General features: G+C 60.3%; 4 protein-coding genes across 4 annotated transcripts; 2 read left to right on the top strand and 2 right to left on the bottom strand.

Annotated features, from left to right (window-relative positions):
- Positions 1 to 1,946: 1,946 nt before the first annotated feature.
- BXZ73DRAFT_101564 (uncharacterized protein) lies at positions 1,947 to 4,191 on the top strand (the record flags this gene model as incomplete). Its single annotated transcript, XM_048014947.1, has 19 exons — positions 1,947 to 2,158; positions 2,217 to 2,295; positions 2,355 to 2,368; positions 2,419 to 2,505; positions 2,559 to 2,568; positions 2,635 to 2,652; positions 2,709 to 2,734; positions 2,792 to 2,817; positions 2,871 to 2,902; positions 2,958 to 2,982; positions 3,038 to 3,049; positions 3,109 to 3,124; positions 3,176 to 3,206; positions 3,284 to 3,381; positions 3,432 to 3,497; positions 3,557 to 3,642; positions 3,705 to 3,729; positions 3,791 to 3,953; positions 4,024 to 4,191. 19 exons carry the CDS (start codon positions 1,947 to 1,949, stop codon positions 4,189 to 4,191), a joined length of 1,194 nt encoding a protein of 397 aa, XP_047877714.1.
- A 1,371-nt stretch (positions 4,192 to 5,562) lies between these two features.
- Positions 5,563 to 8,255, bottom strand: BXZ73DRAFT_77677 (uncharacterized protein; the record flags this gene model as incomplete). Its single annotated transcript, XM_048022714.1, has 5 exons — positions 5,563 to 6,346; positions 6,480 to 6,794; positions 6,852 to 7,832; positions 7,887 to 7,957; positions 8,082 to 8,255. The coding sequence occupies 5 exons, from the start codon at positions 8,253 to 8,255 to the stop codon at positions 5,563 to 5,565; spliced, it is 2,325 nt and encodes a 774-aa protein (XP_047877713.1).
- A 1,888-nt stretch (positions 8,256 to 10,143) lies between these two features.
- BXZ73DRAFT_101562 (carbon-nitrogen hydrolase) lies at positions 10,144 to 11,419 on the bottom strand (the record flags this gene model as incomplete). The annotated part of the gene is made up of 5 exons (XM_048014946.1): positions 10,144 to 10,274; positions 10,338 to 11,108; positions 11,167 to 11,219; positions 11,288 to 11,337; positions 11,387 to 11,419. The coding sequence occupies 5 exons, from the start codon at positions 11,417 to 11,419 to the stop codon at positions 10,144 to 10,146; spliced, it is 1,038 nt and encodes a 345-aa protein (XP_047877712.1).
- A 615-nt stretch (positions 11,420 to 12,034) lies between these two features.
- On the top strand, positions 12,035 to 13,683 carry BXZ73DRAFT_47225 (5'-AMP-activated protein kinase beta subunit, interation domain-containing protein; the record flags this gene model as incomplete). The annotated part of the gene is made up of 3 exons (XM_048019838.1): positions 12,035 to 12,660; positions 12,738 to 13,578; positions 13,636 to 13,683. The coding sequence occupies 3 exons, from the start codon at positions 12,035 to 12,037 to the stop codon at positions 13,681 to 13,683; spliced, it is 1,515 nt and encodes a 504-aa protein (XP_047877711.1).
- Between the last annotated feature and the right edge of the window lie 886 nt (positions 13,684 to 14,569).

Genomic DNA, 14,569 nt, shown 5'->3' with positions numbered 1-14,569 from the left:
TTCGCGCAGTAGCCAGGGGTCAGTCCAGCCCCAGGCCGTGGCTTAGGACCACACTTGGTTCACAACAAGGCGAATATCCGGTTTCGTGCTCTCGTACGCCATGGACCATGGTCGGATTCATACAGGACGCCCGATGCATTCCACCAGTCTGCCCACGCTTGCCAGCCACGGCGGCTGGAGATAGACGGGACATGTCCCGAAAAGCACTGGAGGTCAGCGCTTGAGGGAAGATGAGGGCGAAGCGGCGAAAGGGGTGCAATCCTCACGTGCCCATGGACCAGTAACCAGTTGTCCGCAAGTCAAACTCCGAAAGTCGAGCGAGGGAAGTGCAGGAGATCTGCCGGAAGGCGCCGCCACGCGTCGTTGGAGCAAGTGGTACGGTCGGCGAGAGCTCCATCGTCTGCAAGATGTCTTCGGTTGGGGGACAGGTCATTCGACTCCCGGTCATGCAAGGGGACCTTTGTTAAGCACAACGGATACCAGCATTGGCGCCAAACTCCAACTGGTGATGGTGCAGGGCATCGAGCACTCGGAAAGACGTCCCATCATCCCTCACGCTGGTATTAATGTTTTCGGCCACTGTGCAACAGAAAGTCAGCCGAAAGCGCTAAGTAAAATCCAGGAAAAGGAACAAACAGACCAACAGAACAAGCGCACATGGCGCATGCTCCTCTTCACTAGTCATGTTTTGAAAAGCTTCGTCGGGGATCTGGACTCCGATGGAGCGATATATTTCAGATCTCACAGGGGGCGTGGCGATTTTCGCACCGCCTGTACTACTTGCAGTACTTGAGCCGTGGGATTAACGTATCGGGTGTATTGGCGACGATGTACCGAGCACATCTTAAGCGTATACAGCACATCACTTGCGTGGACATGCAATTTTCACTCCCTGAACATAAGGCCTAGGGTTTCGGAACGGATCCCCTGCCACTGTGTTCGCTTGAAAAGGGGTCTTCTTACGTGGTCACTGGTCGACGATGACGCGTGCGAATAAATGTGGCATAAATCAAGAGTTGAGAAACTACGAAGACTTACAGAGTGCATTAGATGGGTCGCAAGCCTGAAATCGGTGAATGACTCTGAGTGAGCGCCGTGGAAGCGCCGGGTTTTCGTGTGCTGACATAACATAGGCGCTAAATACGCACCACTGGCCAGCGCAGCGACCTTCAAAGACTCCACCCAACCGCGCCGCGATGCTCTGTGTCGACACATCTACTCATACTAATGAGAATTTTTTAAAAGTATGCTGTTGCTGTCGTGTGACGTTACACTGAATAATTGCAGATCAATTGCATTGTTGAATAACATCGGACGTTCAACTTCTCAGCCTGCTCGCCGCAGAAAAGATATACATATGTCTGACCGCAGCCGTGCATAGCTGCATCTTTACATCACACTTTTTAAGTTGTCTAGACTACACGCGGTCTCAACAGCCCACTATCATACGACTTTTTCCGCCAAGCTCTAAGTAACTCCAGCTTGGACGCCGTTTGCCAGGACGCCGCCGCAGTCCAGTGATCATCGTACGCCGTCATCAGCTTGACCATCCAGGTGCGCACTCCTCATCTGCTGCGGACATACAATGCAATTTTGTCTTGACACCGCGCAGCGTAGCTTCTACCACATTTGCAAATACGAGAACGCGGCGTGTGTACTCAGATGTCCCGCCGGTCTTAATACACCGTCTCACTAACCTCCCATGCACATCACACGAGGGTCACCAGTCTCTTTCAAATACCTCCAGACGTCTCACCAAGCCTTCCATGCCACGGGGCTAACACCTAGTCCTCTGGGTTCGTTATCCGCAGCCCAGGGCATCGAGCATATAAGCCTTCCGAGCACCCCCGCCGACCCTCCGCTCGCTCGCCCAAGTAGCGACTGGTGATCTGCTCCCCCCGCTACCCTATTTCAGCCCTGGTGCTCTCCTTTATCGTCATCACAACATGAGCAGCGAAGTGAGCTCGTTCTTCACTCAAACTGGTATCGCGCCCACCAGCGTAGCGACTGGTACGGCGGCGGTAGCGTCCTCGATGTCCACCCCCTTCGCGGAGTCGGGTTCCTCCGATGCCGGCCCTTCTGTCGCCAGCTTCTCGGATGCGACGGGCCTTGACACAGACCTCCGTGCGGTGCAGTTCGTGTCCGTGCTGGCTTCTCTGTGAGTCATTCCCTGACCATGTTATGTAAAACAATTCACTCAAGACGTGCTATGTTAGCACATTCGGCATCGCGGTGACCAAGGCCTGGGCCTACTTTCGTTCGAGGGGTGGATACAGCGCGGCCAAGAAGGGAACGGTACGTATCGTGCACTTCTTGACGCCTCATGTATCTCATCAACTTGCGATGGCCCGTAGATTGCGAGCCTGGTGTATGCCCATATCGTCATTACTCCATGACAGATTCTCATAAGAATCGCAGCATTGTCAACCTCATCCAGTGGATCGCCTCGGTGTATGGCGCCTACCATTCCGTCACATCAATCACCAACGACAACAGCGACGAGTGGTGAGCATTGTGATAGATTTCACGCCTACCGAGCCTGACATAACATTGGTCAGGGCCATCATGGTATCTCTGCCGCGAGTGCCAATTGCGGAATTAAGTGGCTGACCGAACGTATTCTGCCTGCAATAGGTTCAGATCGGGTTGGCCGTAAGTCGACACACGATGTCTGTCTTTTTTAATATTCTAAGAATGCGTTGTACTAGACCCTTGCCGCGGTGATTGCTCAGAGGTAATCTCATCTTTCAGCGTGTATGGGGTTCCATAGCTGACGGCACTCTCACCGCAGCTACTTCGCAGTCCAGCTGTATGCTTGTGAGTACCAGTATTGTCCCTTCGAACGTCACCTTGTTGACGAAGGCGTATAGCCAAGAGGAACTCCAGCTTGTTCATGACCATTGTACGTGTATTCATCTGGCAGGATTCCAGGATGCTCATTGGTCTCTCCACTGCAGCTGTTCTTCGCGCTGCTTCAGCTCGGTGGGTGTTGTTTTTGATCCTCGTGAGCATGTTGGATTATTGACCCGCTTTTCAGTATTGTCTTGGGGTAAGCCATTCTGGACCTAGTCTTGAAACCGACTCATTGACCTGGTTTAATCGACAAAGTTGCTGTGGGAATCATGTAGGAAATCGTCCGTTCCCTGTGTCAATGCTTGCTCAGGAGTTATGCCAGGTTCACGCAGGGTTTCATCGAGACCTCCACTGTCACAACTACCAACCAGGCAAGGTTTTACGGCTATATATATGCCCATCTCGCTCACCGTTCTTTGGGCCGTGACAGTGGGATCAAATCATGACTTTGGGGATCACTTGCGGAGTGGACCTCGTCATCGCCGTCCTGACCTACGTGTGGCTCGAGAGACCCCTCTACCTCCAACAGTAAGTATTTCCTTCCAATCCCATTAACCCTTCGTTCACCGCTCTCGCAGGCGTGGAGCAACCCGGTTCCTGAACGAGGCGACCTTTTGGTCTTTCGGCGGTCTCTTCGGGTGCTCGTGCGTGCTGCTCGTACCTCTTCCACCCCCCGCGTGTTTCGCTCACCGGCGCATTGCAGCCTCGTCGCCTTGTTCGCTGCTGTCTGTGATTCGATCGCTGCCCGTTCCCTGGTCTGGCTCGTCGCTGTCTCCGCTCTTGGGAACCGTGCGTGCTCCTTCTTTGCCCTCCCACACGCGCCGCCCTTTTGACGCCTCCATGACCCGCAGTGCACACCATCAGCGTCCTGTCTAGGTTCGCCACCCACCATCCTGTGGGACGGAGCACACCCTCTGACCACATCTCCTCCCTCCAGCCTCGACGTCCGCGCGCCCATGGTCGTGACTACCGCCGCGCCCGCGCCCGCCTCCACCTCCACGCGCTCGTCCGTGGCGACCCTGACGGCCGACGACGCCTCGTTCCGCAAGGACCTCGAGAAGGCGCAGCTCGCGAAGGCGACCGAGGCCTCGCTCGACCGCGTGCGTCCCGTCCCGCTCCCGCTCCTCCCTCCCTTCGTCCCTTCACGCCACCGGTGACGCGTCCACGCAGGACCCGGAGACGGAGGTCCCGCCCCCGCCGCGGTACGTCCCGCAGGAGAAGTCCGCGTTCGACCTCGGCTACCTCGCCGGAGGCGCCCCCGCGGTGAGCCTCCGTCCTTTCCGGACTTCGACAGGGGCTTGCGCACTGACGTCGGTGACCATTCTTATGCAGGTCTGAATGTGTCCTCGGACAGGTTGTGCAACGGATGACATTGGACACGACTTGCTGGATACGTCGTCTCGGGCTTCCCACTCTCCAGGCCTTCGGGGTTGGGCGGTGTGTGTCTGAGGACGGTGATGAATCGATACGTACGAAGTTTGGACGTTACATGAAATATTAGGTCAGGTTCGGTTGTTTGTTGTATGTTTGACATCCTTGTACTACATCCGCGTCGTTCCCGCATGGCCTGTGATGCACCTCGCCCATTATTTGATCAAGACCTGGCTCTTTGAAACAAGTTGGAGCTGGACTGGACCTAAGCAACCTGAACGAAGACCGTGTGACGTTTGGATTTAACGGTTGCTGCACGGCAGACACGAACGTATCGTCACACCAACAATCTAATCCACGATACCACCCCTGGAATCTGGATACATGATCACGTCCGCCCCCGAGCATCTACAGCTACTACAACGGCACACAATTCCACCAGTACATCACCACCAAAACACAGGACAGAAGGAAAAGAGAGGAAGAAAATAATGTCGGCCCCACATACTACTCCAATTTCCGGCACGGTCCTCGCGGCGGCAGGAGTCCCCACAGGGGCATGGTCATGAAACCACTCGACCACGCATTCGCTCTCGCCCTTCCCTGCGCCCGCGGGCGCGCCGGGATCCAGCGCGGATGAGGCCCCAGCTGGGGGACCCCGCCCCGCGCGGCTCCGACGGGGCGCGGTCGCGGCCTGCAGGTGGCATGGGTGCCTGCGGGCGCGACCGGCCGGAGGGCTGTCGTGCAGAAGAGAAAGAGAAAGAGGGAGGAGGCAGTACGTACCTACGCGAGGGAACCTGCGGTGGGGAGACGGGTAGGGAAGCTTGAGGACATACGATTACAGCTCTGTGCCCGCACCAGCAGAGGTGGGGCGGCGGGCGAGATTAAAGGGGGAAACTAGTGTACAAGATAAGGGGAGTGGGGGCCTGAACAACATGACAACGGTGTACACAAAGACAATGACGGCGTGAACGAAACAGTGACGGAGCCGGAGGAGGAAGGGGGTAGAGGGGTAGGCGACAGGGCGGCGGTGGGACGGGGACGGGAGCACTGAAAGCAAGAGACATGGAGCGGTGAGCAGAGCAGTTACATGAAGGCCTTGGACGGGAGAGACGACCAGGGGCGGGAGAGAGGGGACCATGGACGGCGAAGTGGGTACAACGGGGGGGACAACAATGACGATGAAGAGATTCCGAACCGTATCCAACCTCCGGGGCAGGCAATCGTATGTATGCGTTGTCCATGCATTTACGACGGGAGACGCGGCGAGAGTTTAAAATCCGACCGGGGAGATGTTGAGACGTCCACACCCATGCGAAGAGGAACGAGCCGGTATTGCTACCGCTCGTCGCGAGGGGGATACGCAGCGTGGCCATTCCTCCGAACACCATTCGCGTATACGCTGCTTTCACTCGCAGGCGGGCTACCCATACGTGGAGGCGGATTCGGGTAAGCATTCATGATGCTCGCGAAGGTCGCGGGGACGGCCGGGCCTGGGGGTGGCGGCGGAGGCGGCGAGCGACCCCTGTCTCTGTCATAGTGTTCGCGATAGTCACCGCCGTTGGCATGCGGGACATACCGATGGTGGGGAGACGGAGGCGGAATTGACCCATGCGAGCGCGAAAGTGAATGTGAGTGAGCCAAAGGTGGAGGAGGCGGGAGCTGGTGGGGCGGAGAGTAGTGACCGTCTCGTTCGCGCTCCCGATGCATCACTGGCGAGTGTGACGCCGTGCGCGAGTGTGGTGAATCCACGTGCATCGGTGGGTAGTCGTCGTAATTGCTAGCTCGTGATCCGCGCCGTCCGCGCTGTCCGTGGTCGGAGGGAGGAGCGTTCGGATACTCCTGGTGGAACGTAATGGGCTTCATTGCGGTGGGAGAATGGGTAGGAGGAGGGCCGTTGCGCCCGCGTAAGGAAGGATCTTCGATGATTTGCAATTCGCCATGCCGGCCGAGCACAGCTTGGGTTGGACCGGCGCCGGGGTTGTGGGTGGGTGAGTGAAGCTCTTGCTCGCCATCCACCACATCCATGTATCCGTTGCTGCTAGAGTCGGCGGTGGGGGATGGCGGGTCCATGTCATCCGGAAGTGCTGGAACGACAGGCGCATGCCGGCCGCCAAGAGGTCTGTACAAACCAGAGTAAAGCATTTGTCAGAAAACGACAAACTGCGGGCGCCCATTTGCAGCGCCCCCTCCGCACAGCGATACCACCAAGGGTGAAGGCGTGCATCGCGAGCATAACACGAAAGCTAACTCACCCTCCTTCCCTGAAGTCCTGCCACACGTAATCCCTCAGCTGGTTCGCATGTGGAAGCTCCTGTATGAGGTACTTGATCGTGTTCTGCCCTAACCCAAAGAAATCCGGTCCCGACACCGAGTTCGAATGTGCGCGATTCCGGATGTGGTTCGCCGCACGGACGATAACCGACCACGCGCCCGTCGCAGTCCCCGCCACGATGGGTTTGTCGGGCGCGTCGGCAGCGATGATCTGGAACTTAGGCCCGTCGCCGCCGTCCAGGATTTTGCAGTGGTACGTTACCTCCGCGTTGGGGTCCATGGTCGAAGAGTAGCGCCTGTATGCGTCACATGCGCATTTAATACAAGAAGGAAGACAAGCTCGAGACACGCACCGGGTCACCTCGTAGCCCACCGGGAAGATGTACCTCTCCGTGTGAAAATGCTCCCTCATGCACACCTCGCCCAGGTGCAATACCGTCATGATGCCCACCGTCAGCGGTAGTATCGGGCGTCCGTCCCTGTCGCGGGGAATGAGTGGGATGTTTGCGGTCCGGGTGGTCACTGTGTGCGCCTTGAGTCGTTTTGGCTTTGTGTGTCGTTGGATGTCGGATGGGCGGGAGGAGGCAGACGACGTCCGGAGCGTCATCTGCATCTGCGCCTGGGAAGGGGGAGCTCCGTGTTGGTATGGTGGAGACATTCCCTCAACCTGGATTGCTGACACATACTCATCTTGGGGCGACAGGTCCGGGGACATCGATTGAGAGTGCCTGTGCACAGACGTGTGCGGGGGCAGTGGTAAATGCCCACTTGGGTGAGACTGAGGTCCAGGGTGCGATGGAGGAGGACCCTGGGGGTGCCCTGGAGGGGTGCCCTCATGTGCGGGGGGTGCGGGGCCCTTGATGCGCAATCTGAAGCCAGAACTTGAGAGGACAGTGGGGGAAGACGGGCCCCCTTCACCATAGCCCACAGTGACGGCTGCGGATGGGAGCGGGGAGAGCACGCCGTGAACAGGGGCAGGTGCGTACGTTAGAGGGGCACCGATGTCTTTGCCCTTCGTCGGCAGGGTGCGTAGTTTCCTGACCGGAGGTCTTTTGGCAGCCTCTCGCGCCTCCTCCTCCTGGCGCTCGCGCATCTCGATCTCTTGTCGCTTGCGTGCGGCAGGCCCAATATGACGCGACAGGAGGTGAGGGTCGATTTCAGGGTCCTCGCGGTCGATCTCTTCAATTGCTTGGCGGAGGTTGGCGACGAACAGCTTCTGGTTCTTGTCGTTCAGGAGAACGCGGGGGAAGGCTGTGAATGGAGGCTGGGGAAGAGTGACACCTGGGTTGGTGGCGGGGTTGGTCTCCAGCTCGCTGATGCGTTCCAGCAAAAGTCTGCACAAGGGGGGATATGGAACGAGGAAAACAAGGAGAAGGAGAAGGACGCACTGTCGTTCAGCCCGCCACTTTATGTTGCGCTCTCCAGAGGTCTTGAGCTGAACCATGGCTTCTTTGTGTTTCTGGAGAAGTCGGCCAGGTCATACGCGTCGCGGGAGGGCAATCGAGCAAGGAAGGTACACGGGCGTTGATGACGGGGGACGTTGAGTGGAAGAGCGGGGCGCGCGAAGGGGTGGTCGAGCTCACCTCTTCAAGCTCGAAGTACTTGCGCTTGAGCCTGCTGTACTTTGTGGTGACGTCGGAGTCCTTCTCCTTGGAAAACTTTCCGGCGAGCGGGACGGGAGCCTGGCCGGGGACAGGAGGGGGCCCCATCACGACATCCTGCGGGGGACCCATGGGGGTCCTGGGCGGCAGGGACATGGAGGGAGAGGGAGGAAGGAAGGGGAGGGAGGTGATGGGCGCGGGAGAGAGGCCGGCGCGGGGCGATAGGCTATATAGGTGTGCTGGCCAGGGGAAGCGGCCAGCTGTTTGGTCCGATCCCACATTTGCTCGCTCGCGCACCGCGTCTGGGGCGCGACTCTGGCCTCGCGCGGGGCGCGGGCGCTGCCGGAGGGCCGCGGGCACGGGTTCGGACTCGGATGGACAGCAGAAACAATCAGTCTGGATACCGCCTCGGCGCCTGCCCCGGACGGCCGATGGGGAGCGATACGGGGCGTTGAGTGGCGGAAATGGAGGGCGGGTTTGCTTCCACCAGGCGCCCGTGCCCTCCCACTCGTCCAAGACGCCCGAGTCCTCGCCGTCCCTGTCCGCGGAGGCCCTTCCCCGCCTCCTTCGCCTGTTCCATGCCAACGCCCACCGTCCCGCCCCGCCCCGCCCACTGCGCCGACACCCTCGCGCGGCGGGGGAACATCCATCATCTGTCAGCCTGCCGGAACGGGCTGCCAGACTTCCTGGAGCGCAGCACACGCTACGCTTCGGCGATTCTCCACACAGAGATCCTCTCTCGCCCCCGTCCGGCCCCCGCGTCCGCCCCTCGTCTCTCGCCGTCTTCCCGCGCACGCCCGCTGGCTGTGCCCGCGGCACCCAATCGCCCGACGTGCCCACGTTCTCCGCTACTCAACGCCCTTCGCTTCGGTGGATTATCTTTCCCATTTAGGTATGTACGTTCCCCCACTCCGGGAGAGCGCCAGTTGATCCGCACTCGGCGCCCTCAGCCCTCAGGCCTCAGGGCGACAAGGCACGGCCGGCCGTCCACGTGACGCTTGCTCAACGCCCTCCGTGACGACGCCGGCCGGCCGTCCGTCCTGCGGGTCTCCCATGTCGCCGCACCCGCAGCCCCCGTTCCGGCCGGGTACTCTATTCAACGCCTCCGTGCCTCCGTGGCGCCATTGTCGCCCGTTCGTCTCACGGCGCCCTGTCCTGCGCTCGCTTCAACCCTTCGCAGGACAGACACGGCCTCAGTGACGTCGGTGGACTGGTCTCATGCAGAGCCTGCACGCACCGCACAAGTACACCTCCGAGTGACGTCCAAGAACCGTCATCCGGCTAGCGGTGACAGGATACTCCGCGACGACCTAGCGTAGATCTTGGTGACGTCCGCCGCCTGTTCTTCCACGACCCGTGCCGAAACAAGGCGCCGATCGCCGAGAGCGTGCGACATTTCGGCTTAGAGCGGCCACCACCTGGCATTCCTGAACGAGAGCCCACATAAAGAGCCCGGCGTCCTGCAGGAGAGAGAGATATGCATAAGCCGTGTAACCCGACGGGTGGCCGTTCATATGAACTGCCTCGGCTCAGCATCGGAGGTCGAGAGGGCGACTGGTGGAAACGCAACAGCAGAGATATCGTGGCCCTCACGGATTTGTCCACCATGCGGATCGAGATACAAAGCTGAGCCATCCATGGGGACAGGAAGCCAGTATCCCCTCATGCATCCGACAAAAGTGCGAGCCTCATCAGGACTGATTTGGCTCAGATACCTCTGAAGCCCCCCTCCTCCCCAAAGCGGACGCCTGGCCCGAGATGACCTATCGGGCGCATATGAGCAACCTGACTATATCCGAGGCAGGATATTCAAGAAGCCTCCTAGTGCGGCCTCCGGTGGATTACTCTGGATTACTGCGCCAACACTATGTTGTCATCACTCGAATGGCAGTGTAGGTCAGCCGGACAGACAGTAGCCTAAATCCAGTTAACAGGGAAAGCACCGAGACATCCAGATGAACTTTGTCCTAGATCGACAACAACCGCGCAGCCCCTGGGTTCCATAATGTACTCACACTCCGCAGACCTGTGTCCAAATATGGCACTACACTTCCGAATTGGGAACCGTCCAAATCTCCACGCCCTCTTGGCGTCGTGTCATATGGTGAAGCACCTTCGGACGTCCGACGCCTGGCGCGAGGTTGAACATCGTTGACGATCCAGCAAACAGGACATCTGTCCCAAAGAAGTGAGCGCATGAGTGTTGGGGGCCGGCATGCACACAAAACATAGACGCACTATTCTCTTCTCCACAGCGATTACAGACGACTGCGATCACTTCGTCGCCAACTTTACGCGCCCCCTGCCCGCCCGTTCCGTCCACAATGTTGTCTTCGTCTTCGAACGCGTCGTCGTCCTCTTCTAAACTAGCTTCTTCTTGGACCTTCGCCCACAGCGGTCGTAGCCGCATCGCCCAATAGTTGACCGTCTGCCAGTCCGTGTCGTCGTCCTCGAGGCGGTTCTTCGAGTCCAGCCACGCGTTCAGGAGCACGAGCACCTTCGTGCGCTCCCGCACGCAGTACTCCGCGACCTCGAACGGCCCGCTCTCGAGCGAGGTCCACACCGCCGGCGGCCGCACGTTGAGGTCCATGCAGATCGCGAGCGACAGCGCCCCCAGTGGTGGCGGGAGGCGGAACGTCGCGAAGCCGGGCGTCTCCCCGTGTCCTTCCACCGTCTCGCCCGTCGCAGGGGAGCCTTGGCCCTTGCCGCCCCGCGCCCACGTCATGTCCGTGTCGTACAGGTTTGACTTGTGATAGATCCCGACGGGCTCTCCGGCGGGCCCGTATAGCGCCGCGGCGTTCGCGCCGACGATCGTGACTTCCTTGGGCGCAGCGTCGCCAACTGTGACTGTGGTGGTGTGCACGTCCGCCGCAGGGAGGCGCTCGGGGTAGCCCGCGACGACGTAGCAGCGCAGGCGCCGGGCGAGGTCGGAGCAGAAGCGCGAGGTCGGGCCCGTGTGCGGCTCCTCGAGGAAGGGAGTGATGGACTGGGAGTCCGGGAAGACGTAACCTGGCGCGTCCGTGAGTCGGGGTACGATGGCCTTGCAGCGTCCGGACCAAGGGCGCACCGGAGAAGATCATCTCAGGGAGACACACGAGGTCGACCGAGTCGGGCTGCAGGCTGGAGTCGTGATGTGCTCGTTATATGCTAGCTTCACGTCTGCCAAGCTCGACATGGGGCAGACGCACGTCTCGCAGAGCTTGTTGGCCTTTGTGAGGTTGGCCTCGACCTCGCCGATCTTCGAGATAAGGTCAGAACCCAAATTTTTTTGAGTAGAGTCGAGTTACCTTGGGGTCGAACTGGACGACTGCAATGCGCATCGCAGCGATCGGTTGACGGAAAACGCGGCGGGATGAAGGTGCGGCTAGAAGCCTAGGAAGCCGCAAATCTAAAGGTGCAGTAGATTGCCGAAGTCGCCGAGGCTGGTGCTGGAGGCACGCCGTATGCGCCTGGAGCGAGGGTCTGAGGACGAGTCTAGGCGTGATCGTGGTGGCGAGATAGAGCAGATGGTGGAGGATGCCGGCACTTCATTACGGGCTATCGGAGTGTGCTCGGTTTGAACTCCGATTAGTGGGACGTTAGGCGCGGGCGGATCGCCGTCTCGCTGCCCACGGCTGTAGGCTCGAGGCCTGCTTCACTCCTGCCTCCACCTCTCTCACCGCCGCCCACGAAGTGCCCAGGTCTGCTGTCTGCCGTCGCCGAGCACAGGCCCTCTCTCGCACGACACGCCTGGGAGAAGAGGAGGGAGCGTCGGAGGTGAGCGGTGGATTGATTTGTCAGAATCGCCGGCCTGACTGGCGCAGACGAGCGCGAGCGAAAAGGCCCCTTTTGCGCCCGTGCTCGAGAGGAGCCTCCGCCGCGCTTCTCTCCCGCCGCTGATCCTCTCGATTCCCCGTCCCCACCTGTGCCCTTATTGCCCGCGCCGCCCGCCGAGGATGGGCAACACGTCCTCGAACCCGACCTCGCCCCACGCCCGCGTCGACTCCCCCGCGCGCACCGTCTCGTCCCCCCGCGGCAGCCCCAGCCCCGCCTCCGCCTCCCGCCGCGTCCACCACTCCCTCCGCTACAAGAAGAAGTCGCTCGAGCTCCCCGATCTGGCGTCCCTCACCCTCACCCCCGCCGCGTCCCCCGCGTCGGTCTCTCCCCATCCCGCCCACCGGCGCCCCCGCGCGTCGTCCCCGATCCCAATCCCGACCCCGGCCAATCCGCCCCAGCAGACGTTCCGCGTCCAGCACAACCTCGCCTCCGGCGCGCGTCTCAACCGCATGGGCGATGGCTCGCGCTATCGCTCCTCCCTCTCCGCCTTCAACTCCACCCGCTCCCTCCTCTCTGCCATCCAGGACTCCCCTCCCCGCTCCGACGTCGCCCCCATCAGGCCCGAGTTCGTCCCCGAGGTGATCTATTCCACCATCCCCCTCGCTCTAGAGGTCAAACCGCAGGACGAAGACCGCAAGCCGGACCATGTCAACACCAAGATCGCTTGGAAGGAGGGCGGCAAGAAAGTCGTCTTGATCCGTGCAGGGCACGACAATTGGCAGGGCCGCCAGCCGATGGAGTACGAGTGAGTGGCCGTTCCTACTCCCCTCTGGCGTTTCTTTCAATCGGCCCGTGTTCCACCCCCGCTGACTTCTATCGCAGCTCACAAACGAACTCGTGGTACACTATCGTGCCTCTGCGCCCTGGCACCCATCATTTCAAGTTCATCGTCGATGACCAGATCCGGCTCACGAACGACTATCAGCGGGCGGTTGACGACATGGACGGCACCCTAGCCAACTACGTCGCCGTCGCCGCCCCTACGGCACCCAGTTCTCCCAACCAAGGACAACTAGTCACTCCCCTCGCGAGCCCGAACCACGCACACCCCAATCAGTTCAATTCTTTCTGGTCAGACTCGACTGCCGCAGGAGGGACGGGCGGGAAAGGGAAGGAGGCGGAGTGGACGTCGGAGATCCCCTCGCAGCTCACCGCTGCCGCCGCCGAAGAGGAAACGTACTTGGCGAGTGCCGACTCCCCTACCTCATCCGCGAGCGGCGTCCCGACGCCCAACATTCCGCCCGCGCCCGCGCTGCCCCGCCATCTTGACAAACTCATCCTCAACGTTCGCCCGCCGACCATGCCTCCCAGTGCGGCCGCAGCGAACGGGGATCGCGATAGGAGGCGTAGCGGGCGACAACGGCGGGAGCGTGAGAGAAAGGAGAACAGGCAACAGACGATAGGCATGACCGCGGCTGAGCTCGCCGAGCAGGACGGCATCGGCGTGCAACTCCCCGTCGTCACTGCAGGAGGCACCGAGGTCGCCCCGGGCACCCCAGTCCCACCCTCGTCGATCCAGAACCGGCCCTGGGATGGCCCTGGGATCTCAGACGACGCAAGTGTGCTCCCTGTGCCATCACATGTCGTCCTTCATCACCTCAGTACGAGCGCAATCCGGAATGGAGTCCTGGCAGTGGCGAACACGACGCGCTACCGCAAGAAGGTAAGCCTGTTCGCCTCTGCCACCAGGCTCTTCCCTGGAGAGAGCCAACTGACACAGCGTCATTGCTATCAGTACATCACGACCGTTTACTACAAGCCGACATGACGCGCACCACGGGCATCCTCGCCCCGACCCTCGTCTTCACCCCTGGTCCCGACGCCACGTGTCCGCGCCATGCTGACGCAAAACGCAAAACACGGCGGCCGCCTTCTACCTTTCCCCAGTGTGCTCGCGCCTCCGTCATCCCTTGCCTCGTTCGTACCGCTTGTTCTGCGTTTCTGGTTGGCTCATAGACACTTCACATGCTCTCATCTGTAGGCCCATTCTCGTCCCCGTTCCGTCCGCATCCATCATCTCTCCGATTCTTGCAGCCCGGTTCTTTCTGTCACGCCATAGAGGAGACCGCGCCTTCGCCCGCGCACCGGTCTAGCCCCCGTGGGTATGCAGGAGTTATCTATCGCCCAGGTATCCCATCATAGACAGACCGCCTCCCACCACCTTGTTGTACCGTGCATCCCCAGTCCCCATATCCGCCCACGCACCATCACCCCCATCCGCCTTCTCGTCCTTCCCATCCACCCTCGCATTCCGCCCGCCTCACCCACACGTCCCGCTATACCACCCTACCGCTCGCCCCTCACTGTGTACGTATCCCACGCTCGGACCGCGACTCGTAAAACGAAAACATGCCTGTATTGATACGCACCCGCCGCCCACGCGCACATCCCTCGTCGTCGCTTCGTCTCTCCGTATATCCATGGGGTTCTCGGATACCACGTGTCGTTGGTCGTCGTCAAGGGCTCTGCGCTCTGGGCAATCAGCAATCTTCAGCAATGTTGCAATATTCATGAAGTGCCTGATCGTCCCCGCTGCTCGGCCGACGCTCGCAGATCGTAGTCGCGTAAGTGTGTTGTTTTTTCTCCGTCGAGGAGACACTGTCACAGCACTGAGCAGGTCCCCCACGCAGATGTCCGGCAGAGTGTCATGGCTT

The sequence above is a fragment of the Epithele typhae genome (assembly GCF_022376455.1).
Source record: "Epithele typhae strain CBS 203.58 chromosome Unknown BXZ73scaffold_25, whole genome shotgun sequence".
NCBI classification, from domain to species: domain Eukaryota; kingdom Fungi; phylum Basidiomycota; class Agaricomycetes; order Polyporales; family Epitheliaceae; genus Epithele; species Epithele typhae.
Note: the sequence above shows the minus strand (reverse complement) of the source record. Positions and strands in the feature narration are given on the sequence as shown.